Source organism: Tigriopus californicus, chromosome 3, assembly GCF_007210705.1.
Source record: "Tigriopus californicus strain San Diego chromosome 3, Tcal_SD_v2.1, whole genome shotgun sequence".
In the NCBI taxonomy this organism is placed as follows: Eukaryota; Metazoa; Arthropoda; class Copepoda; order Harpacticoida; family Harpacticidae; genus Tigriopus; species Tigriopus californicus.
The window spans coordinates 8980014-9005141 of record NC_081442.1 but is presented as its reverse complement, the minus strand read 5'-3'; the positions used below and the strand labels follow the sequence as shown (position 1 = coordinate 9005141).

The 25128-nt window shown below is 41.3% G+C and overlaps 1 protein-coding gene across 2 annotated transcripts; it reads right to left on the bottom strand.

Moving 5' to 3' along the window:
• Positions 1 to 2025: 2025 nt before the first annotated feature.
• LOC131877609 (copper-transporting ATPase 1-like) lies at positions 2026 to 24777 on the bottom strand. Of its 2 annotated transcripts, XM_059223325.1 has the most exons (12): positions 24136 to 24777; positions 20435 to 20510; positions 18691 to 19571; positions 14530 to 14690; positions 14325 to 14457; positions 12635 to 12921; positions 12133 to 12366; positions 10728 to 11773; positions 8051 to 8331; positions 7664 to 7890; positions 5410 to 5906; positions 2026 to 2423 (listed from the first exon to the last, which is right to left on the bottom strand). In XM_059223325.1, exons 1-12 carry the CDS (start codon positions 24404 to 24406, stop codon positions 2219 to 2221), a joined length of 4299 nt encoding a protein of 1432 aa, XP_059079308.1. In that variant the 5' UTR covers positions 24407 to 24777; the 3' UTR covers positions 2026 to 2218. The 2 variants fall into 2 exon arrangements, with proteins under 2 accessions (XP_059079308.1, XP_059079309.1); XM_059223326.1 differs by lacking the exons at positions 20435 to 20510; positions 24136 to 24777 and adding an exon at positions 19640 to 19923.
• Between the last annotated feature and the right edge of the window lie 351 nt (positions 24778 to 25128).

The following is a 25128-nucleotide window of genomic DNA, read 5'->3' as shown; positions in this document are numbered from 1 at the left end:
GCTCCCCCTGTCTTACTCGTTTCCCACATTGCCGACAAGCGCGCACTTGCGCTCGTTCCTCTGTTTCCTTTTGCCGTCCTTTTAGGGAGGGTGTGTGTGCTTGGCACATCTTGAAGGCCGTTCGGTCGGCCTTTTCCCTTTTTGTTCCAACCACGTTTTGGTGTGAAGTTCATCGCGCCAAATAATGTCGAGACGAGAGCAAAAGTTTCGCTTGGTCGGCAGCCTTTGGAGAGGAGGGTTGGACCATTTTGCTAGGGGCCGTTTATTCTTACAAGTGGGTCAGTCGGTTGATTTGGGGACTTAAAGAAAATTTTGAAAATTGAAACCCCACTACAATTTGACAATTTCACATTTCTGTGAGAGAAAGATTTTCAAACCGATAAGGAACTGATGTGTAGATCTTCTTGATCAGGTAAACTTTTTGTTCAAGTCTGCTCTTAGTGCACAATCCACAGCAACATTCCGGAGAAAGAAAGGTAACAGATTGAACAGAAAAGGAGCTCATTCCAAAGACGACAAATGTGGACTTTGGAGGGGGATTGTTATAGATCTGAGTGTTTAACTTCCAATCGTTCGCTCTCATTTTCCCCATTAGTACATAGTGTAACTACTCCACTATCTATTTATTCTTTGTGATGTCAACTGTATTTTCCAATATCTTAGATATCACTCTTATTGCCTCTTTTGTGTGGTCCGAGTGGCACTTCACAAACAATCGAAAATATCACGGCTCGGCCACTAATTTTTGCCGTCGCAGAATTATGTCTGGCAAGGAAAATGAAAGCAGGATTTCTCGAGAAAAGAGCAAAGTTTGGGAAATTGGCAAAGTCACGGCCGCAAGTAAGGTCATGGCCGTCTCAAGAAACCCATCCGTATGTTAAGTCACGGATCAAATATCTAATTGTGTTCCAACAAGGATGACATTAGCTTGAAGTTTGGCTCACCCGAACTTCTTTTAATTGATTTTGCGAAGACAATTTCAGGATAAGTTTGAGTGGTCGTGGGCCTTCGGTGATAAGTCCAAACTCCCAAGGTTGTTCCAGACCCCCGAACTTCCGTGATGTAAAGCTGGCCAAAACTTTGTATCCAGGTGGATGTGACATTCAGTTGAGTTGAGTTTCGAGGCGTTTGTGGGTCCAGACCCTTTTGGCAAGGCCGTCAGGTAGGTGGACTTGCTATAAATCTTATTCAGTAGAGCCACGCCAACTAATCGTGTATAATTAATCCTTGTCTCGTTTGCTTTACGACCCTCCGTAACGACCATGGAAATGGGCCTTTGCAACGAGATTAAGAAAAGTGGAGCCCATCCATGATCACCAACGTGGTTCTTCACGCCCAAAATCATCTTTTCTAATGGGGATGAGACAAGTGTATCTAAGATCAACGTATGGACTCGTAAGGTCTTCTGAGGATCATCCATTGAAACGACGACGACAACGACATGTCCCATTGAAACGCCTTTTCGCTCGCTTCATTCTTAAAGAACAAAGGCCCTTCAACCCGAGGGCCTTCATCTCTATAGAGCTGTCACCGAACTCCCCATCTGTTTGGGACACGGATAGAATGGTGGCTTCAAGAAAAGCTTCAATTACCGACTAGCTTTTCCACTTGGGCAACTTTAACAATGCTCAAGCAGTCGCTGTGCTGTGTACATTGAATCTTCAAGATCAAGCCTAATTTGGGCCTTATTGGTAGCAGCCTTGGAGAGAGTATTCCAATAGAACCTCACAGGCTAAGAAAAGCATCCACTCTTAGGATTCTACTGTATGTAACCTGAATCGACAGTTATATATTATGGTATGGCCGAACATGGCAGGGTTCGACTTGAGAAAGAGCACTTAATCGCCAGGCTTACTGTTCCACTCATGGTTGAGTAGATAATCGCTCAAAGCACAGGCTTATGTCCTTGTTCAAATGGAGTACAATATCATATATATATATCTATCCATTTATACTCCAAATGCTCGGTCACAGGACACAGGAGCCGTGTTCAAACGATTTCAAATATTGGAAAGCGTCAGGAAGTCGGAAAATTCATGTGAAAATTTATTCATGTTCCGAGTGATCTTTGATTTTCATGGGTGCATTGATTCCGGGAACAAAGCGTCGCAAGCTTTGAACGTGCGAATGGCTGGTTATTCCTTTGGCTGTATAATACAATGTCAACAAAGTGGTATAAACCATGGGACAATGGATGAAGTTAGCTAGCTAACTAGCTCTAAAGTGAAGTCATCGAGTGCGGACTCCTCCCCGGAGAGCGGCTTGAGTTGACAATTTTGACATCGTCCAAATATTGATTGTCCTCCTCGTTGGGATGGTTGCCCAAGAGATGCCTTCCACTGCCATCCACGTGGTTCCGATCTCGTTGGCGGTGGTCGTTTTGGGACTGTTCTGACACGGAAGGGGTGTTAAAATGAAGAAGTCTGCAACGAGAAATGACAAACTCGAGCATTATCACACATGACCAAATTCCAGGCCCAATTCCCAAACACGAGCAAAAACCGAAAAAAAAGAAGGAGTGAGCCATTCAAAATGGCATCACGCCCACATCCGTCACATCAAAGAAAGAGATAGAGAAAAAGCGAACATCCACCTCACTCCTGTATACACGTATATACGTATTTGTGACACCAACTCCGAGGATCAAGATGCAAATGATCTTTAGGAACCCCAATGGGATGGTTGTCGAGGAGGGACCACTCATTCAAAAATATGCACCCGTTCCAATGTGAAATGCAAGCCAAGATCGCGAATTCAGGTGATTTGCTACCGTGTTCTGAGCTTGAGACTGGCTATGTGAAACTTGATCCAATCGGAAAGTCATATTGGATTTTAGCAGGCTTTGCGAGGGTAAATCTGGAGTTTTGGGTTGAACATTAACGCATGTGAAAAAGTGGGATGCAATGGGACGGTATGCCACCATGATTCCATTCGGATGGTGACTACGGGAAAGAGATTAAAAAACGAGAGGCGGAATGAAATATATCATTGGGAAGAAGAATAAAACAAAACTGCACTGGGTGATGGGTATCAGATAAGAACTAATTTCAGTTTTTAGGTTCATTGTTCATGTGATGATGTCATAGATTTGAATTGTTTTTCATGTCTATTACACTGACAAGCAGGAGTCTGTTTTCAAAAACAAACCTGATTAGTTCCAGTTATTACTGGAAATCATCTGCTTCTCCTAATTTGTAGTTTGGTTGTTGTCGGTCCATCGCCGACTCTTCGTACTTTCCCCAGACTGACTAAACTCCACTCCAACTGACTAAATACAGGCCAATTTGATGAAACCCCACGAGAAAATGAGACTTGAAACCGATATCAATGTACAGGGCTTTGCCTCAAATAAAAGACACTATTTACCTTGACTGAAGCGAGGAATCTATTCCCCCAAATATGTCTTAGTCAAAATGAAATGCTGATACTCGTTATAGGGTATAGTAAATACCTACATACCCGAAATTCGAAAAGGTCCTTATCTGCCTGATCATAACAATACGTGTGAAGAAGCCGAGGTCTCTTTCGAAATTTGACGCTTTATATTATTGGCCTTCCGATGGGGGATATCCACTAACGTCAATTCTTCAACTTTTACTATGTATCCAACCTGCTCGAAGAACTTACTCACCAAGACCCCTCCATCAACCATTTGACGGTGCATATATATACTCCTAGTTCTCTTGGAAGATTCAACCGTGGAATTGCCATCGGTGTGTTCCACAGTTATTGCCCAAAGATCAGCCTACAAGTCAATATCAACAAGACGAAGCCCATGGTTTCCCTAAAGATCGACTGTGTCCCATCTCTTTTCACATCAACAACTCGTCAAGAATTTTAGCGGTGTCGATTTAAGCTTTTCTCCGCGACCTTCGCCGGCCAATGATCTCAACTTTTCAAGGAAGACATTATTCTTCACCATATCTAAACCTTGTAAAGATTTAACAAAAATTTAAAAATAAACACCATCAACTAAGTGCTGGAGAATAAAGTTTACCATTTTTCTTGCTGCTAATATCAAGGACGATGAAAGAGCCCCGTATGGAGTTGATGGCCGGTATAATACACTTGCAACAATGCCAATTTGCCACTCAACACAGACGAGAGCAGGAAAGTTTAATTGAAGAACTATTGCAAAGAAACAAATCCCAAAAAAAAGAAACCATGAATCATCGTAAATCAATAGCATTCGTAATCGAAGTAATTATACATATGCCACCTCTATGACATGCTATTGATTAGCTTTCACAAAATACCTGATCAACTACATTTTTGGAGCTATCGAGATGGAGACAGCCCTTGGATGTAGTACATTAGAGGACTAATCAAAAAACTGATCCAATATTCAGCAAATACATAATATGCAATTTTAGCTTCCTCCCCAAATTGAAAACAATCTTTCCCTTCTAAATCGAGCCGAAAAGTTAAGAGAAATGGTGTTTGCCCCACATAATAATGAGTATTTCTATTTTGCACTACTTGAATGAAGTTCCTAAAAAGTTAAAATGTCACCCATCTATTTTTCGGGGAAAATCTCCTGAAATCCCAAATGGAAGCTGAAACTGATCCTAAGTAGAATATACCTTTTCAGGCAACGTTTGAGGAAACCAACGGTCTTAATTGTGGACCCACTTCATTAGTCTCGTAATTCTAAACAACCCCACGTATCACAGGGCTTCCAAGGCTTCCAAAGCCCCGAACCCTCGAGGATCGAACCATCGATATCGAGAAAAGAGGACCAAAGGGACTTCGTCTCGTTGAATCATTGAAGAGCTATTTTTTGTTGATGAAGTTGAGTAAAGTGTGTATTTAGTGAGTCTTTTTGATTGATGGAAGATACCCAAAATAATAATGATCTGATGATAATGTTGTAAGTGGTATCCAACATGGCCTACTTTATTTAATCAGAACACCTTGTCAATGACGGTTAAATTATAGCTTATTAGATTACTCGAGTGACTTGAGGAGCCAAGTGGCCGTTCTGACTTTGTTTTGCTAAATAAGCCAGTTCCTCGTCAAGCTTGTCACCTCGGGAGCCCTCAAAAACCAAGGCTCAACTCAATTATCAAAGACTTGAAAACCAACCGCAAATGGGGACCAGAAGCGTTCCTAAGCGCAGGGGATTGTGGAGAGGAAAATAAATATGTTATTCGTCTGTTACAAAAATAAAGGTTTGAAACTGCTTGCGCGTGGGATAATTTGCCATTGCGGGCACGAAAACGAACAGGTTTACTTAAATCGCACAACTCGCGGAAGGTCATAAAACGGCAGTGTTCCTACTTTATGGCCAATTGGTAAAATGGGTGTGTGTGTGTGTGTGTGTATTTGTTTTCATTTAATTGGAAGCTACATACAGGAGAGCACCAAAGTACTACGATGGGTAGAATATATTAAAGATTCTTTACATACCTGGATAAGGATGATCTGCTGGTCGGTTTGAAGATGTAATCATCGTCCCCACGATGAATAGAAAGAGGTCCTTCCTCCAAGGGACCTTGGTTCCTCGAGTGAAGGACCTTCAAGTATTCGACGGTTTCCAATTGAGTTGTGGTGGGCTTTTTGTATAACCTCAATAGAAGAGAGGACGTGACCACGGACACTGAGCTCAAGGCCATGGCTCCTGATCCCATCCAAGGTTGAAGTTTGATGCCCAATGGGGAAAATACCCCGGCAGCCACGGGGATCCCTACTAAATTGTAAACGGAGGCGAACAGGAAATTCAGCCAAATCCGGTGGACGGTCTTCTTGGAGAGCTGCAAACAAGCCACAACGTCAAGCAGATCGTCCCGGATGAGAACCACATCGGCCGCCTCCACAGCCACATCCGTGCCAGTCCCTATAGCGATTCCGATGTCGGCCTGGGCCAAGGCTGGAGAATCATTGACACCATCACCGACCATAGCCACCTATTGGATGAAAGAGCATATTTTTCATTGCAAAATACCACTTTAAACATGGTGAATAATAGATTTGAAATTGTAGCTTTGTAGAATCAGCAGTCTTTTGACTTTGTTTTAATGAAAGGGTCCATCAAATATCCCTTTCTCTGTTTTCGTTAGTTCATCTATCCCATGTGTGGATGGAGGTGACACTGAATTTGAGGGGCCGATATTGGGCATGTCTGTTCCAGTATGATTCAGTAACAATATGCGTTCCACCTTGATAAAACTTCACTTTTCGTTTTCCTCTCCTTAAGTACAGGAATATTTGCAAATAACGATTTCTCATTGCCATGGACCATCATCATCCATAAGATTGGAAAACCCTTTACACCTGACTGTGTGAATGAAATAAACCCTCTTCCCTCGGATGGCCATCTTGCTTGCTTCTCGTTCCTCTTTTGGGGGTCTGCTTGGCTGCTTCCTACGTATTTGTTCAATAACATTGGGTGGTGGGAAATATAGCGTGTCTAATTAAGAAGCCTATCCGTCGCGGCAACAATTTCATTACTGAGAGAACATGCGATTTGTACCCGTGTGTACAAGCTGAAGTGTACAAGTGTGGTGTAAATGTACACATCGTCTGTCCACAAGAGTTGAACTTGAGGCTAAACACAACATTTGGTATTGTCAGGGAGGCCTTTTCAAGCTCATTGCAGGGTAGAAAATGTTCAAAGGCTCCGCGAACAAATCATTCTCAGCCTGAGGTATGTAGTGGCTGTAGAGAATTCTGTCGATATCAGTGCAAGACTTGTTAATCTATTCTACTTCAGGCTAGGTACGTAAAAGTTGAAAAAAACTGAATTCCTAACTAGATTCACAACAAGAAGTCTTTCAGCATGTACGTTAATATTTCCCAAACACGAAAAGACAGCTTTGGAAAAGATATCATAGAATGTCATCCTACTTCCCTTTTTGAATGCAAGCAACTCCCTCACATGAAGCAAGACAAGGCCAAAAAATACGTGTCCATTTGGCACATTGTAGGCAAACAAAAAGGCCAATTAGAAGATGAAAGGAGACCATACTAAATTGCCCGAGCATCAAGAATGTTCTCACTGTTTCTCATTCCTAGACTGCACTGGTCAATCTTGGAAGACCTTTACGAGAATATAAGCTTGCAACACCATCCAACGCATGTTTACTAAGGTCCTCTCAATAGAATTTAGCCAGAGTTATGGTTGGCCTTTGTCAGGTGACCTGGTGGCACTCCCTAACCACTCATTTCTCTTTCGTCTGGAAACATTGTTTCACAACAGGAGACGGGTTAACAAAAAGAGGAAATTTATGTCGTTGGTGTGAGGGAAAAGTGGTTTTTCATTGTTCTTGGACCGGGCATCCACTTCATTGAATTCCGAAGCACGTTCCGTGTTTAGGCGATGTTACCCAGTGAGACGCCAAAGAAAAGAGAAGAAGGATCTCTGACATTGCATCAAATACTCCCACTAGGCTTGGAGACATTCGATATTTGGTGATATTTGGAGGCTGAACCTAAAAAAAGCTCTCGGTTTCCGTTTCAGTCGCCATTTCTTAGGTGACAGGTGCCCTTGAAACTTTGTCCCATGCGGATCTCGCCCGCATATTATTTTTGCCTCTCACTCGAACCCTAAGACACCTCAAAAAACCATATCTGAGCATTTCTTTCTTTTTTTACTTTCTTTTCTTTTTACCCAAGATGGAAGACGGAAAGAGTTGGAAAACCGGAATGAATGATCCATAGTTACCTTGTGGCCTCCTCGTTGAAGCCGCTTAATGGTTGAGACCTTATGAGAGGGAAGGACCTCGGCAAATACCCTTGAAATGCCTGCTTGTCTGGCAATGGCCGCCGCTGTTTTCTTGTTGTCTCCCGTGAGAAGGACGACCTCAAGGCCCATCTTCTTGAGGGTGTACACTGTCAAATGCGCTTCGGGTTTGACAGTGTCTGCAATGCCGAATAGACCCACCAACACGCCTGAGATGACAAAGAAGAGCAAAACCACATGGCATCAAGCTTTTTGAAGTCAAGCCAGCATATCATTCTCTAACGACTAAAAAAGACATAGCCGCAGTCTTGGGACGTAACAAATGACTGCAAAATGTTACGAGCACTCATCAAGTGTCTTATGGCTCACCGTCAATGGCCGCCAAGAGGGCCGTCCGACCCAGTTGCTCTTGAGCCACCAGTTTGTTCTCAATATCATCTGGAATTTGTATGAAATTCTTCTCGCTTATCCATTTTCTGTTCCCGATGAGCACGTGGTGCTCGGTTAAGGCAATCGCTGACACTCCATCCACGTCCACATCAACCAAGTTGGGGGTTCGCTCTTGTTCCAGGGAACCGCGAATCATATTGGCACTGGGTCGCATACTCGAATAGTCAACCATGGCAGAATTTAAAGTGGTGGGAAGGTGACTGCAAAAGAGATTAATGAACAAACATGGTAAAAGCAATGGACCGAGAACGAGGTGGTACAATATTTCAACTCTTGGAACATGAAAGAGATACCAAGAAGCCTTGGGTCGTAAAAGTTTGGGTAGGTATTGGTGATGGAGATCTACCTCGATCTGTCAATATCTAGACAGAGGTTTCAGATGTCGCCGATTGATGAGCCTGGCTAATGCACCTGAATAAATTTAATTCATAGGGGGAAAAAAGGTGGAAAAGCTCAATTTATGCTCGAAACAACAGAAAGTAGTGGTTAGGCTTCTTCAATTTTAATGGTCTAAAGAGTCCCCGGATAAAAGCTTTCTTCGGCTCCATAAATTTACCGTAGAGCACCACCCATACTTTTGTCATTAAATGAGCCTAATAGTTTTTATGTAATGTACTGAGTCCTGGCTTTTCTTCAAATAGTTTCATTTGATTTTTCATCATTTCATTTCAGTTTAAATAGAATTGAGCTAAATTTTGAACCAGTTCGACACAAACAGAGGCTTTTAGTTCTGGACTCAAAGGTATCCCTAGTACCTGGCCCATTGAGTCTATGGCTATTCATTTGTATGATTATGTTCAATGACTAAGTTAAGCAGCCAGGTGGTCCAACACACAACATTCCAGTGGTTCAAACATTGATACTGTAAATGGTCTTATATATTTGATCAAAGCAAAATTTGCTTCATAGCCTGAGAGCAATAAATTAAAAGAGGGCCTAACGTGAATGAAACAGGATTTCGAGCCTTGACACAAACGGCTGAAGGACAATAATGGGGCGGAAAAGTGACTAATTGATGGCTTTACGCATGATCAAAATTTCTCCCTACGTTATTGATCATTGCTACGTTCATGTGAGTAATTAAACGGGTCACGTCACGCGAAATGTCTTCTTTGACTATTTCCCTCATCAGTCACATGTAAAAAAAAAATCCAAAATATCCTTTCATGTCTCTATACACCAGGCTTTTTATACCATGCTTGTTTCATTGTCAATGTGTACATCTATCGAAAAAAAGAGCTCCGTCTCGCTCTCTCATGAAGGACAAAATCCACGTTGGTGCCAGAAAATTGATGGTCTAAAGCCAGGATTTCTCATCTCAAGCTGACGCAAGTAGTCCTTGTGCAAAGACACAGACATAAAACTTAGAAGTAACTAGTGCAACACGACGTTATAAATTATCAAAAGAAGGCACATTCAAGAATAGAGATCAAGTTTGGAAATTCAAAAGCCTTGGTGTATTGAGACTCGAACTGCCATGCAAGGTTGTCATCTAAGGAACTTATTGCATTTTTCAGAATGTGGAATTTTGTCATGCATTGATCTGTAGAACCACCTTACTTGTCCTAGATGGCCATTTTCAGACAAGCATAAAATGGCATTTATAAAGGCTTTAAACCTAATGGCACTTATTAAGCATACATCTTGTTTGTATGAGCAATATGGATGAACCAGACGAACAAAAGACTTAGCGTTCGTATTAGCGTTTAACCAATGACAATCAAAAAGTGTGTCAATCACAGAGAATTGACTCAAAAAAGGGAAACAAAAATGAAAAAAAAAATACTTTCTTAAGTACGGCCCTTATGTACTGAACATCATTTGCTGGTATGTGACCTTAACTAAATCGGTGAGGACCAAGACTCCACATTTCGGATATCAATTACCGTAAGGACTTTTACAATCATTCTATTATGTTTATGCTTTCTTTAAAAATAAAAGGAAAAGATGGCATTATCGGATGAATATGTTAGTTAAGCTTTGTGTTGACCCCCTAATGTTACATGATCAATTATGACAAACAAGTCAGGTTTGAATGAGGGTAAGTAATGGAAGATTCGCTTCGAGACGCAAATAGACCTGTGGTACAGAGCTAAAGTTAGATAAGTAAATTAACGTCGATGTGGAGTACAGAGTTTCCGATATTGGAAGGGACGCTAGATCTTTTATTTTCAGTGGACATATCTACCCTGTAGCATGTACTCTGCTGCAGTATGTAAGGCATCTCTCCAATGAAGACGTATTGGACTAAGAAGAAAGCATTGCTGTAGCTTATGGGTCTAGACTCCACGCCCAAGTATCTCTTTCAATGTATAGTTCCAAGACGGGCATCCGGTTATAGACAATTACTTTTGCAACCAATCTCACACGTAGTTGGAACTTAGAAGGATGCAAAGACATGGCAAGAAAATCTCCACAAAAACGTGCCTCTTCAATCTTCCTAACTTGGTTGAGCAAGCCTTCCCAACTGATCAATAGATAGATGATGCTTTTCGGGCTTCAAAATAACCCAAAAGTCACGTCACACATTCTCACATTCTCCTGTTCAATCATTTCTCGTATATCCTCAAAATGGTCGGTTTGAAACAATACTTACTGGACAGATGGAGCGCCTCTCTGGTTTTGAAACGATTTTAAGGCCGCCGAGTTCTTGGCATCTTCTACCATGCCGTCGACATTGGAGACGGTCACTCTAAGTCCACATCCAGGCACAGCTTCGAAATGACTAAACTTGGCTCGGATGTCACATCCAAAGGTAGTTTTCACATATTGCACTATGGACGAGGCCAATGGATGCTCTGAGCAACTCTCAGCCGCACCCACAATAGCCAGAATTCTGACCAAACTTAAGTAACGCTCCTCAACAAACACTGACAAACTGGCAACACTGGGTTTGCCATGAGTTATGGTTCCGGTCTTGTCGAAGACCACGGTGGACACTTTGTGAGCATTTTCTAGCGGCTCAGCTCCTTTGATGAGTATTCCATTGGTAGCACCCACCCCCGTTCCCACCATGACTGCAGTGGGTGTGGCTAGACCCAGGGAGCAAGGACAGGCAATAGCCAACACAGTGAGTGCCATTCGGAAGCCAAATTGCCAAGTGATCTCGGGAGGCGAAAACCCATCACGTTCCATATTGGATACGGGCAATAGGCTGTTGTCCACATAACCGATCACCACCCAAACGGAGAGAGTGAGTAAGGAACACGTGACCACGATAGGTACGAAGTAGCCGGCAATCTTATCCGCCAGTTGTTGAATGGGCGCTTTGCTAGTTTGGGCCTCTTCGACTAGACGAACGATCTGACTGAGAGCGGTGTCTTCACCAATATGGGTAGCTTTGATTAGAATCATATTGTTTTGATTGATTGAGCCCCCAATAACCAGGGAGCCCTCTGATTTGGACACGGGCATGGATTCGCCCGTGATGAGACTTTCGTCACAAAGGGACTTGCCAAAGACCACTTTCCCATCCACAGGAATCTTTGCTCCAGGGACCACTTTCAGGATGTCTCCTCGATGAACCAGATCTACATTCTCTTTTCTCTCATTAAGTACATTCATGCCGTTATCCACTTGGACAATGATGGCTTCCGTGGCCTTCAAGCCCATCAATTTGGACAAGGCATCTGATGTTTTGGCCTAAAACAGTAGTGTCAAAAACGACTTATCAATCTATTTACATAAACCACTTACGTCAATTACAAACCCAATTTACCTAAGCATCCCCCTAAAACAGATGCCAATCAACAACAAGTATTCATACGCATGATCATGTTTGTCAGAAAGAATATTGCGACTCGCTTTTTGGAGAATAGGTAAAACATCATTGACCCAACTCCGACTTCCAAAGACAGACCTAATTTTTAAACGAATTCAGAGGAATCAGCTTCCTTTGATTCAAAACCAAAGGAAAGTTTAGAATTAATCTAATCTTCCATCTCGATCCAGACGTTGACTATTTCAAACTCAAGAGAGTGATCAGTCGTTGCTGTATGTACCTTAGCAATATGCTCGAGCCATCGACCCAAAGAGATGAAAAGCAATAACATTGGCGGTGTGTCGAAGAAAGTCATGGGCGATGTTCCTTCTTGCATGGCCATGGAGGCAATCACCACTGCGACAGAATATGCGTAAGACACCGTGGTGGCCAACATCACGAGGACATCCATGTTCGTGGTTCCATGACGAATGGCCTTGATCGCAGCGATGTAGAAATGGCGTCCTCCAACGAACTGGAAGAACATAAATGAAAGGTCTACTCATCCCAAGTGCATCCAACCGCAAAGGCGGTCTCTAGATCAATAGTTCTCATTCTAAAGAACTTGGTTCGAGTGAAACACAGCACCCTTGAGCTAGAACAAGGAAATTCAACGGGGATGACCTGGCCGAGGGAAATGCATCAAAGTTAAGTGGGGCTACTGCATCACGCGCCAATAGACTCAGGGCGAGAGGATGTATGAGCAGTGAATCGTTCCATTTCAATTGTCGACGATCACTTACTTGGACTGGTGTGGAAAGTAAGAACAGGAGAAGATTCTCCAAGGAAAGGCCAGGAACGATGCAGCAACCATCTCCGTGCTCGTGGTCGGGACTGGACATCTTGACCATGAAGTACATCATGATAATCATGCAAGGGAGTCCGAACACCAACGAGATGAGAAATGAGTTCCTCCATTTACGAATCTCAGCCTGGTGGCTTAAGTAATTTGCCGATGTGTCAATCCCACGAGAGTAGAGGTTGGCTTCAAATCCCAAGTCTTCAATCATTTTGATAACATCTCGGGGACCTGAGGGAAAAAGTCATTAGACATAGTACAGCTTGTATTCAGACTTTTAGTTCGAGCTGTGATACGAACTCAGTTATCCTCCTAGTACGGAGACAGTGTTATGTTATAGATAGATATAGATAGATAGATAGATTTATTTCAGGAACACTTTGATCATGATTAAATAATGTCTGAATTTTATCATTGCGTTAGCATCTTGATACATCAAAAATTTCANCAATTCCTATCAAGTCGTATCCATTGAATATCAGTTGAATCCTGGAGAATTGCCACATTTCCTGCATCGCCAAAATCTCTGGTGCTTGTTCAAGAACAAGGTCTCTGATCTTTTCTTCATTGGCAATAATAGACCTCACATTTAGAGACACTAGCCATGCCAAGTTCATGCTTTTCAAAGTTTTTACGTATCCTAGATCGTTGAAATTTGATACCTGATTACCCCCGCTCAGATCATCATCGTCTAAACCCAACTCTGCGCCAAGTATAAATACATCCCATCCAAATTGAAGGTCTCGCAATTTTTAGGTGCTTAGTAATTGACACCACTATTTGCAGTGTGTTGCTCTGAGAGGAAGAATTTGAGAAAAAGAAAGGATAGATCTTGAATAGCATTGATGGTTGAAAGAAACCATTCACAGTGTTTGACGTACTTTTCAAGAAGATAATACATGGATAGCTACTGCATTACGATGGAATTTTAGCACAAGTCTGTTTTTTGAGGCATAAAACCGCTAAACCCAGCTGGAAGAAAGGTGCGGGGGATCTTAACAAAGGCCAAAAGTTCGCTCTAAAAACTTGTTCGGAGAAATTCCAGATGAGATGTATGCCCATCTGTTTTCTGAGTTCTGTGCGCTTTAAAGTCGTTTCACTGTCAGTTTAACCACGTGCTTTTTTCACTTCAGGAATTTCAATTTGAATGACATTCTCTTTCATAGAGAGAACGAGTTGAATATGCACAGGAATCGGAAAATTGCCCTGGAAATGAAATTTCAACAAGAATCTTGATATGAATGAAGAAATAGTATGTCTCCGACCGATGTAGGTGTGCCTTTTTATAAAACGAAAGAAAAAGCCCAGAAGGAAAATAGCTGGGAAGTGTTAGTTAGGAAGTGCATTAGGCGGGAGTTTCCTTAGTACCTAGCTTTTGAAGAATAGAACTGATAAATATAAAAACTTCCTCTCAAAAAAGTACTTCAAACCTTATCTGGTGAGATTTAATTTGATGTTTTATTCCTGGCATTTGGCATTTACAAGTTCAAATAAATTGCTTAAAGTTTGCCTTTGTCCTTAAAATTATATATACATGTATTCAAGATCTCACTCTCAAAAAATACTATAAAATACTATCCCTTTTTTTTGCTCATATGCATAACTAACGAAGCGCAATGTAAACGAATCCTTACCCAGGGAGCTTTGATTGAACTTGAACTTCCCTCGTTGCGTGGCCAAAGCCACAGTGGCGTTCAAGATTCCCTCTTTCTTGAGTAACGTGGATTCGATCAAATGGACACACGATGAGCAAGTCATGCCTTTGATCTGAAATGTTAATTGTCCCCGGTAAAGGAAAACATGGCCATCCGGTGGCAAACGTGCATTTCTATAGATTACCTCCAGTTCCACTTCTCCGGATCCACGCTCGTTCTCAATAATCTCAGATGAGAATCCCAAATCCGTTATGGAGTTGGCAATCTGCTGCGGGAGAATCTGAGCTGGATCATAATCGATCTCAGCCTTGGCCGCCATCAAAGCCACCAGAATGTTATGGACACCTAGGGAGAAAGATGTCGCTTATAGTAAATTGAATGCGGCTGCGCTCCTTGGTTGCAAAATCTTATTATGCAGAGCTCCTGGGAACGTGACCAAACTTTGAGTTTGCGATTATCCTAGGATACTAAGCTGCTCAGGATCCTTGGAAATAAATTTTTGTCCCACAATGCGGAACGACTTAATTAAGCAATGTCGTCAATGCAAATTTCCAACGTGCGGTAGGATACACAGCTTTGAAGTTCTTGGAAACTCATGGTGGATCACTTTTGAATGGGTAAGACGACGTCACTATCTGCCAATAACTTGAACTGACGTGGTACAATAAGGTTTAGGTGCACTGCGACGAATGAACCAAAACAAAGAATCTCACCCGATTACAGGGTTGTCCAGTTTTTTGGGGGCAAGATTCTGGAAACGTGTTATAATGGCAATGTTTCTTCGGTTAAAACACTTATACTGGCCCTATTGATTTAGACCTTCGTCCATGTATCAAGAAACAGTCGTGCAACCAATCATATTGGTTCTGACAAACATGAAATGACATCACTAACTTCGGGTATGTCTGAGACCAAGGATACAAGTATCTCGTCCCTTGTTGTTGATCGTGAGGTCACCTTTCAATTCAAATCTTATTCCAATATACGCTTCAAATTGTGTCATTCTGAATAGAAAGGATGCGAGATTGAAAATGCCACTTATCTTGCTTTTTGAACGACGTTTAAGGCCACTAAGTTTCACATACACAGGCACGACAATTGGGTGTTTTGGTTAGGAAGATGCTTATGGCTGTCGTTTGGGAAAAGGTCGAAACGTGGAGAAGTGTAAAAAGCTTTTAGTATCGTATCCTAAGACACATATAAAAAGAGCGCTACATTATCAAATTTGGTTTGGCGATTTAGCCGTTCTTGCCCGAAGTTATCCGGACAATCCGATACAATACCAGTGGTTGTTTTGGCACGGTAGTTTCATTCCAAATACATTTATAAAACACCAAACAAACACACAGACAGCTAGCGTCTAAGGTCACTAACGAGGTTTCGACAATTTTCCCAACAATGGCAAAATTTATCATAAGCTCATACTAGCACAAAGGCTGAAAAAAGAAAGGTATTAAAACAAAACCGAAAATCCATTAACGAGATCCATTTCTCTACAGTTCATTTTTGAAAGAAAATGCATAAATCACAGCTAAAAGTTGCATCAATTTTCATCAACACAAAGATCACACTTCAATGGTTAGTAACACAAAGAGTGATAATGAATTTGGACATATTGCAATGTTGTAAAAGGAAAAAACCGCCTGGGGATAAGTGGCAATAAAAAAACGTGCTCTATAATTGTTATTTTATAAGCAATGCGGAAAAGCTAAGACAAATCAGAAGGTATTCCGTATAGAAGACTTGATTGAGGCATGGTTACAAAAGTACAAGTTGTGTTGTTTAATAGTTGAGGCTAGGAAGGTTCTTTGGTTCATCTTTGTGGTCTTATCTACAATCCTTTCCACGGTGATACGCTCATTATGTTACGGGTTCCGTGATAACTGGTCGATCAGTCTTTGCCGCACTATCCGAAAGGCAGTGTCATGCGGTAGTAGGTAGGTCAAAATTGATACGGCATGAGAAAAAGTTCCATATTTTCTTGAAGGAAATAATATAAGTTCTCAGTTCCTAAGAACCAAAATCCTGACAACTCATCAGACTTCGGACTCTTTGATAACGACATATAACGTGAATCCAATTCATTCAAGTCGGGATAATTTCTTGGGTCTAAAAGTAACCTAGTGCAATAAAAAACATTTGAAAAAATTGTAGACATGTGACAGAGCATAACAAAAGCGGAAAATGTCGTTTCGTGATTAAAGCAATTGTCAGGGAAAGTTTTCTGTCCATGAAGGGCCTCAAGATACCAAATTTGCAATCACGCAAATAAAGGAGCACAAATTGTTCGGCATTTTGATGTGCTTTTTTTATCTAACGAATTCAATAAAAGTGTGTAGTTTTATTTCCAAAACTGGCATTTTCAAAATCGAGAGCGTAAAGGAAAATGTAAAGATAAACTTTTAATATCCGGCAAATGTCTCCTTCTGAAAGAGCGCCGCTTTCAGGTTTCTCAAGTTAAAGAGAAAAACCCGCACGACTCAGTCTGATTTTTTCCATGAAGCGTCTAAAGCTCAGGGTACTAATTTATGGCTTTGCTTTCACTTGATTGAGGTTATTTCTTGGAACACTGCACTAATGTACCACCATGAGCCTTCCAACACGAATTTACATCTTCATGTCAGCGCCAACACATGGCCAACCAAGAGGATAAGGGCCCTGGGGGCTCTGGCTTAATGTTTCGGTCTAGAAACTCTCAATTTAGCCCCCATTCGTCATTGGTTGGGCTTCAGATGGTAAAATATCTAATCTCGTTTCTGGCAAATTCGCAATTACAAGTGCCATGCCATCTCAACAGATAATTACGACTGGGCTTCTAATTAACGACAGATTGTATACTTGCCAAGATTTCGGGATCCAGAACCAAACATCTTTGGAACGACTGATGCATGTGCCGCCTGTTTTGCGCCCCAAAAGTTCATCCGTTCTCTTGAGACTGAAATGTGGTGACTGCATGCAGGGTTTCCGTTCGATTCAATTTGGTCCAGGCCTACTACGGTGCATTATCATTCTTGAGAATAGAGTGGTAAGAAACGAATGTAAATGATGGGGTCTAAAATAGCCCTTTCTTATTGGGCTTTCAAGACTATTGTTAACCTGGCAACAAGAGGATTTTAGGCTTCCAAGGGTCTGATGAGCCCCACATCCTTGAATGAGTTGACACGGTATTTAAAAGGCCTTATCAGGTTTCTAGGGAAACACCCAAACACATCTTGATATTCTTTAGCTCATAGAATCAAAAAAAAAATGTAAAAATTTAAGATTGTTCCTTCTGACTTGCGAGCTAGAAAAATGGTTTGTTTGGTTATTTCCCACGAAACTTGAAAAGGCGTTTTAACCGCCGTGTTGAAACGGGCGTTTTCCATTCAAGCGAAAGAAGGTTTGGCATCAAACTGACCGTTCCGATTTAGATTTCTCGAGCCACTGTCCAGGTGTCTGTTCGAGTTTATTCACAAGTTCTCCTAGGCTGACCATTCTTCACTCCTTTGTGGCGATCTTGCCCATTTCCATGCAAATGGAAGATATGATGGGAATTGCAAAACGAAATCGCTCTTTTTCGTGCCATTTTCTTTTCAGCTTTGAAGCGAGTGTACATTTCAAAGGGATGTCTCTCCATTTCCATACAATCGCCTATTCGGGTATGAGTTCTCAGAACCACTGTACTTGAAATCTGATATGATCCCAATACGAGTCTGCTCAAACTTGGGTCAAAGAAAATACTTCCATTCAAATATGGACTAAATATTCTACACGTGCGAAGACATACTTGCAAAATTGTATTCTTTATTCAAGAGAACATGTTAAGCGAGCACACGTTTCGGAAGTACACAGGGAACTTGTTCCACGTTAACTTTGGCTATATTTGTTTGATGTAGACTTTGAGGGAGCTTTGGTTTCAAAGATCACATCTATCGACAAAATTGCTGCTGTTGAGAACGTTGAATGACCTTTTTTATATCTTGCACCTTGAGTGGTAAAAAGTCAAAATAACAAACTCACCATTTATGAATGAACCCCAGCTTTGTAGGGTCGAATTGAAATTCAACACTGAGATGATATCTAGGTTTCAATTGGAAGGTTGTTTGTTATCAAATGCCTTAAAGCATACATAGGCTAGTTTAGAGTGGCCGTTAAATTATTTGGTAAAAGAAAAGCGACCACCGTAAACAACTCGAGATTGGGCCACGTTGAGGAACGCTTTAACGAAAATGCTTTCAAGAAACCCTCTCATTACACGAGAACTAGTCCTCCAATTTCAAGGTACCTCGTTATCCTTGTCCATGATACCCTTCACGTTGAACGAGCTTTGAAGCGATGCATACGAGTAATGAAAGCTCTAGCTTACCTCGGAGCTTCTTGACATGCTTTTCAATGGCAACCACACAACTGGCACAAGTCATGCCTTGAACGCGAAGAAAACACTTTTCGTAATCCATGTTGATGGATTTGGTCTCCTCGCTTTCAGGTACTTGGAGGTCGGTGTTGACTTTTGATTTCGGTTTAGTCCCACGATCGGCAGCTCCAGGCCTCACTTGCGTCTTGAAACCCATTTCTTCCACAGCCTCGGATATCTGAGGCACACTAATCGTTTGGGGATCAAAGGTGAAATGTCCCATGTGAGCGTCTAAATCGACTTTCACATAATAGACACCAGGCGTATCGACGAGGCCGTCTTGAATGGTTTTCACACAAGAAAGACAAGTCATCCCCTCGATTCCAATATCCTCGGATTGCAAGGCTAGGGTGTCGAATCCCATATCAGAGATGCTCTCAGCTAGGATGTCAACATTCAAAGGAGCATCAAATTCAACTGTGGCCAATTTCTCGTCCAAGTCCACGTGAATCGAATTCACACCCCGGACTTGGCCGATTTCCGCCTGGATATTCTTGACACAGGATTGGCAAGTCATACCCTCCACCCGAATCAGGCCTGTTTGTGGGGAGGAACTTGGGCCAAAATCTAAGGATGCTTCAAATCCCATGTCAGAGATTTGTGACACAATCAAATCCGGCGAGGTCAGCTTCGGATTGTAGTCAAACTGACCTCGTTGCCCGGGCAAATCAACCTTGACTCCATCGATTCCGGACTTTTGAGCGATGGTGGTTTCGATGTTCTTCACACAGGATTGACAGGTCATGCCCAAGATTTGAACGGTGCATTGTCGCTTTTGATCGGGTAAGGGTTCTGAATGCCGCGTGTCCTCCAGGTCATCCTCACCAAAATCCCTGAAATGAAAAAGTAAACAATTCGTTTAGCATCTCCTTTCGGTCAATCGGAAGGGGTTATTTCGTACACAAGGATTTGGTAAGGCGGATCTCGTTGCAATAGTTGCTTCGGTTTCATATTTAAAATTGTGATGACTTTCACATTGAGCTTGATCACTTCTAGACACAATGCTCAAGAATCAACGTCTCCTTATCTTTTCCAATGTGACTAAAATGGCTTCCACGAGTAGTATCTGCGTCAAGAACAGCATCTCGGGGAGATCTTCAAACTTTCTTATCTCTAATAAACCGAACCAAAAAAGCGTGTCGAAAATGATCAGAGAAACGTTTCAGGTATTTCTTTTCATCTCCATAGAATTCGTTCATGCATGAAAAAAAAATCATCAAAGGTTTTATGATGAATAACTTAATATTATCAATGCCTTTGAGTGCCTCTTCATAGCAAATACTGTATCATCCATCACCTCCTCAAAGGATCAATTTTTTACTCTCGTGGAAAACATTTGTTCCTTGTCTGGTATTTCGAACCCAGCAACCAAACTATTTAGATCTTGGAAAAGCGCACTAATCTTCAAAGGACATCCAAGGCGACCAACTAGCAAGTGATTGGATAAAAGAATAATGCTTGGCCTGGATCTAGGATTTACATGGATGTTCTTGGAAATCCTCTCGGGCCAGAAAGGATGGAATGAGTCAATATTGACACAAGAACAACGATGACGATTCATCTCATGATTGAAAAAATGAGATATACCTTAGGAACAAATGGAACAGTCGGATCATCCCCGGGGAACAATGAACGAGCACGTCACAGCTGTTGGCTATTTCTGGTCATTTTTAATGTCATTTGGCTACTTGCTTACCCAAGAAGAGGTTCGGAATGTGACACGCTAATGAGATTTGTCCTGGAAGCTTTTGGTGATGCCATAACGTCGATCACTGGAAAAGAACGGAGAAGCCACAGATTATTATCATCATAGATTCTATACAAACATTGTTGATATGCATTCACACTTGTGTCGAGTTATCTGAATGATGCCTTCCAAAAGTGAACCTTCACAACTGTGAACAATTGTAATGGACCTATTGACGGTAATGTTGAAAATGATGCGGCAATTTTCAAGCATCCAGAGCTTTAGTTTGTCGCTCTTCACAAACAGCAATTCTCTGTGGTTAACTTTTTGTTGATTTATAATCTTTTACCAAACGCATTTACAAAGGCGGGGATGGGTCAAACTGCTAAATTTCAGAGCCTCGTCCGGTCATTAAAGCCGGGCATCCCATCGTCCAATTTTTCAGACAGGCATCGTCATACCCGGTATGAGATTGTTTCTGTTGATGGGTGAGGTTAGCGTCTAAAAGTTTCCTGGCATAAGATTGGTGCGGAGAAACGACCCAGGGACCTCTCTTATACCAAGAAACACCCTCTTTATTTCGCTAATTGACTACTAAAGTTCAGAGGCATATGTCTTTGGTATTCATTTTTCCTCTGAACACTTCTCTTGTGAATGGTACATGCGCTGAACCTCAGTTTATATTTACGTTTGCCATCACATCGTGTCCATTGTCATGTTGGCATATCATGCCATATCATTGGGACAAATTAAGGACTAGCAATGTGCAACTAACTTCCCCTCCTTTTGGTTAAAAGTAGGGGGTACTAATGACGTTAACTTTTGAAGTAACGGATTAGCGATTGATGACGTTAACGTTTTGGTTAACTATTGCGCTCCAAGTTTATATTTGCTGCTAAAGATGAAACAAGGACTACCAATTTTGATATTCGAAAATTCTGTTACAGGAATGAAGCCATCTTGTTTCTTTTTTCGTGAACAATTGGATTCAATCAATTTGAAACTCAAAGCTTTAACATCAATTTTGTTGGTTTGTTCCGGAGTCAGCACATATTTTGGAAGTTCAATTTTACTTCACCCTTAGGCTTGGGATGGGCCATTTAAGTTATTAGAAGACATGGTTTGTACTACAAGTTAAGAATGATTTGAACTCGACCAACCCAGGATCCAAACCAAGGAACCCCTGGGAGGGTGTTGTGGATAATTGTCAAATGCTCAACTTCTACGTTGCATGTTTAAACATAAGACTAGAATCATAATCGAAATATTATTCATTTTTGTATTTCCCTTACATCAGCTAATTGGGTTTTTAAGAAATCCTTGATATCTTAAGCTTACTAACATCAAAAATTAATTCTCAAAATTTATAACTTGAGGATTAGATGATATATTTGAAATTATTGAACAAACTTGCTTATGTGATTTTTGAAAGGCCAGATTGTTCATCGTTTCGTGGTACAGAAACGAAGTTCTACCTGGATGTACGTTTCCTTGACTACCAATCTATCTCAGATTCTGACAAGTGAAGCTGTTGAAGACCAAGGCATTTTTACCTGGGCTATTAAGGTTAGTTTGACATTCGCAGTATGGACAATTGCAGACTTCGAAAAGAAAATGTTATTGATTTAAGTAAAGTATTTAAACGGGGTCAAACAGTTGCAGCCCTTGTTCTGCGACACCTAAAATATTCTAAAATCCATCAATTCAAGACACACATTACCTAATAAGTACTAGAGCATGTCTAATCAAGTAATCATTTCAGAAACAATCAATAGCCAGTTTCAATTCTGACCTATGAACAGATAATTGCTTGAATAATGAAATATTTTTGGGTATTTTTGATACACAAGTTAAGTGCCAAAACATTGTTTGTGATTTACAAAAAAAAGAACAAAATTAACGTTGATTTCGTTCAACATTCCTTGCAACTTTAGGCTGTTACAAAATTCTAAGACATGGTCACAAGTCACATCACTCTTTTCGAAATGATCATTGAAAACCAACATCAAAGAAACAACTGGCAAGTTTGCATTTCTGTCTGACAATCGATTGTCAGCTTAGACTTTTAGAAAGCTTCTAAACCGCCTTTATTGTCATCTCAAAAGGGAACAAACTGAAAAATTAAAAATGTTCATCACCCGGAATTCCAGCATATTTCATCTAACTTTCAAACGAAACAAAGAGCAGGTTATTGTTGTTAACATATTGACTAACTAAACCAAAGGTATGCCAAAACTACTTCCATAACTACATGTCTGAGTCTCATTTTTTAGGATTTTTCCCCGTTTGTTTCGAAATGGGAAGGTACGAAGGTACAAATTGTTTGATTACTTGGGCAAAAAATACCTGTTAAACAATGCAGTGGTGATAAAAAGCTCAAACAAAACCTGTAAAAACTATTAGATTGATGAATTAGTTCATACCCTAGTAAGTACTGAGCAATTTCCTCGTTACCGGCAATTCAATGTAAAGGCATTTAGGTTTTATGTCGCTTCCTTTCTCCGCCCAACTCCCCTTTGATCATATGAAGCAACAATGTTTTTATTCGAAACCTTTGAACTTTTTAAGTTTGATTTTGGCTTTCAGCTTAGTAAGCAAAAATAAATGCTTCAAATGTACCATAATGCATAGTACAAGTAGGTAAAAACCCAGAAGAATAGAAACTCCAGTCAGCAACTTAATGTACTGATTCGTAATTGAAGTCTGAAATCAATGGCAGCTAAACTTGTTTCGTTTTGAATGGACATCATCCATTTATTCCAGACAAAGAATCTAAAATTCTCGAATCTAGAAAAAGACAACTCAATGAATTTTAAGCCGGAGTACACATTCATTTCAAATGTCACCAATACATGGGAAGCACTTCAAAGGCTATCGAATCTTAAAACTTCAGTGTATCCTTTCTGTGGTCAACATTTATTTTGCTATACATCGTATGTTCTGTAGTGCCTTAGAAGTTGTTTTAAAATTGAATTTTGTGAACTTTATGCATTACGTTGAGTTGGATGGACTGACAGACGGCACTTCAAAGAGTATCTTCGTTCATGTTGCTCATTTACTGTTTGAGTCTGAGAACCTTTAATCGTCTCAATAAACAATCACTTTATTTGATCAGCGATTAATTCATTTTGTTCAAATAGCAACACCTTTGTTGCAATTTTATTTTTGCCAAACTGTACTTTTAGCTTTGTGGAATGCAGCATGATATTGACATTTAAGAGCTCAAACAAACTTCCACCAGCTTCTCTAATCCATTGGTGGCAAAAAATATTGTGGAACGTTTAATAAATGTGACCACATCCACTGATAAATTTGGCACGGGTTCACGTCAAAGAAAGGCTTTAAATTGACAACCCATTTACCCTCCAATTACTAAAAAAGCTAGACTTATCTCCGCCCAAAAATAATTCCGACTAACGTTTTGAATGAGTAAACCCCTGGAGGAGAAGGCTGGAAAATGATTCAATGCTTGAAAATGGCCAGGCATCCGTATCCACAAGGTGCTACGCCGAGGAGCTCAAGCTCTTGGATCAGTCCCAGCCCAATTCTTGGTAGTGAACCAATCAGCAAATCGTCATATTTCAAGGTCACTGTTTTAAACGAATTGCCCCATCAGCATCCCAACTCTCTAATCCATTAACATATATATCCCTTGAACATCTTTAGTTTACATTCCGTTTCTACGTGTCTAACCCAGATCTGTTTCTTACACGGCAACGTCGCCAGATGGGCCTCCATGTCCGGGATGTACTGGGTCACTTTGAACTTGCCGTTGACCAAGGCCTGGATGGCGGCCACCACTTGGTCTTGGTCCACCTTGGGATCACTTGGATCCCACCTAAACCGGACCTGCCCGTCATCCTTGGACACGTGAACGGATTGGATGCCTTCGGCCGATATCGCTTGAACGGCTTCGCGAATCAGCCGTTCACACTTGCCGCAAGTCATGCCGGACACCCGCAGGTGGGCCTCCGACCACATGGCTGATCTTCAATTGGCCAAGACTCGGTTTAGCCAAACATGACTTTGAATGCAATGCTAAGATTCAATCCTTTCCTCCTGATATGATGATGATGATGGTGATGGAGCGAATACCTGATGATTAGAGCACTAGTTGCACTATGGTAGTGGCCTCTCGAGAATGCGAGATGGCTGATGCAGCGAAATGCCCTCTTCGGCGACACGTCGGATCGATGATGGAATCACACTTCACTTCATCACTTTGGGGTGTTTCTTTATGTTTTCACATCGATACGACCTTTACGAGCTCGCCAGACGTCGTTCCTGCGAGTTGTCATTCGCTCGATAGCCTTTCGCCCAGCAGCTACTCACATACATCAAGTACACACACACAGAATAACTGAGGTATTTTAGAAGAGGCCAGCCAGTAGTTGTATGTGTGTACTGTGCGTGAAGCAGATGGAAGAGAATATAGGATACCTTGGCTCGTGAAGTGAACAAGAATATTATGGCGGAGAATTGTTCGCTCTTCACGCAACCTCTTAATGCGGTATCGGTACTTTCTTATGGGATGTTTTAAAAAAAAGCAGTCTGGAACGACTTTTGGCAGGTTTTCTGATTCAGTTCTAGCTGACCTGACTAACAGATTGGAATTTAGGTTGTGTTATTCTGCCATTTTCGTCCGATATGTTCCACAGCCAAGGTGATGAGGTGCGGATTAAAGATACTGTAGTACTAGGTAG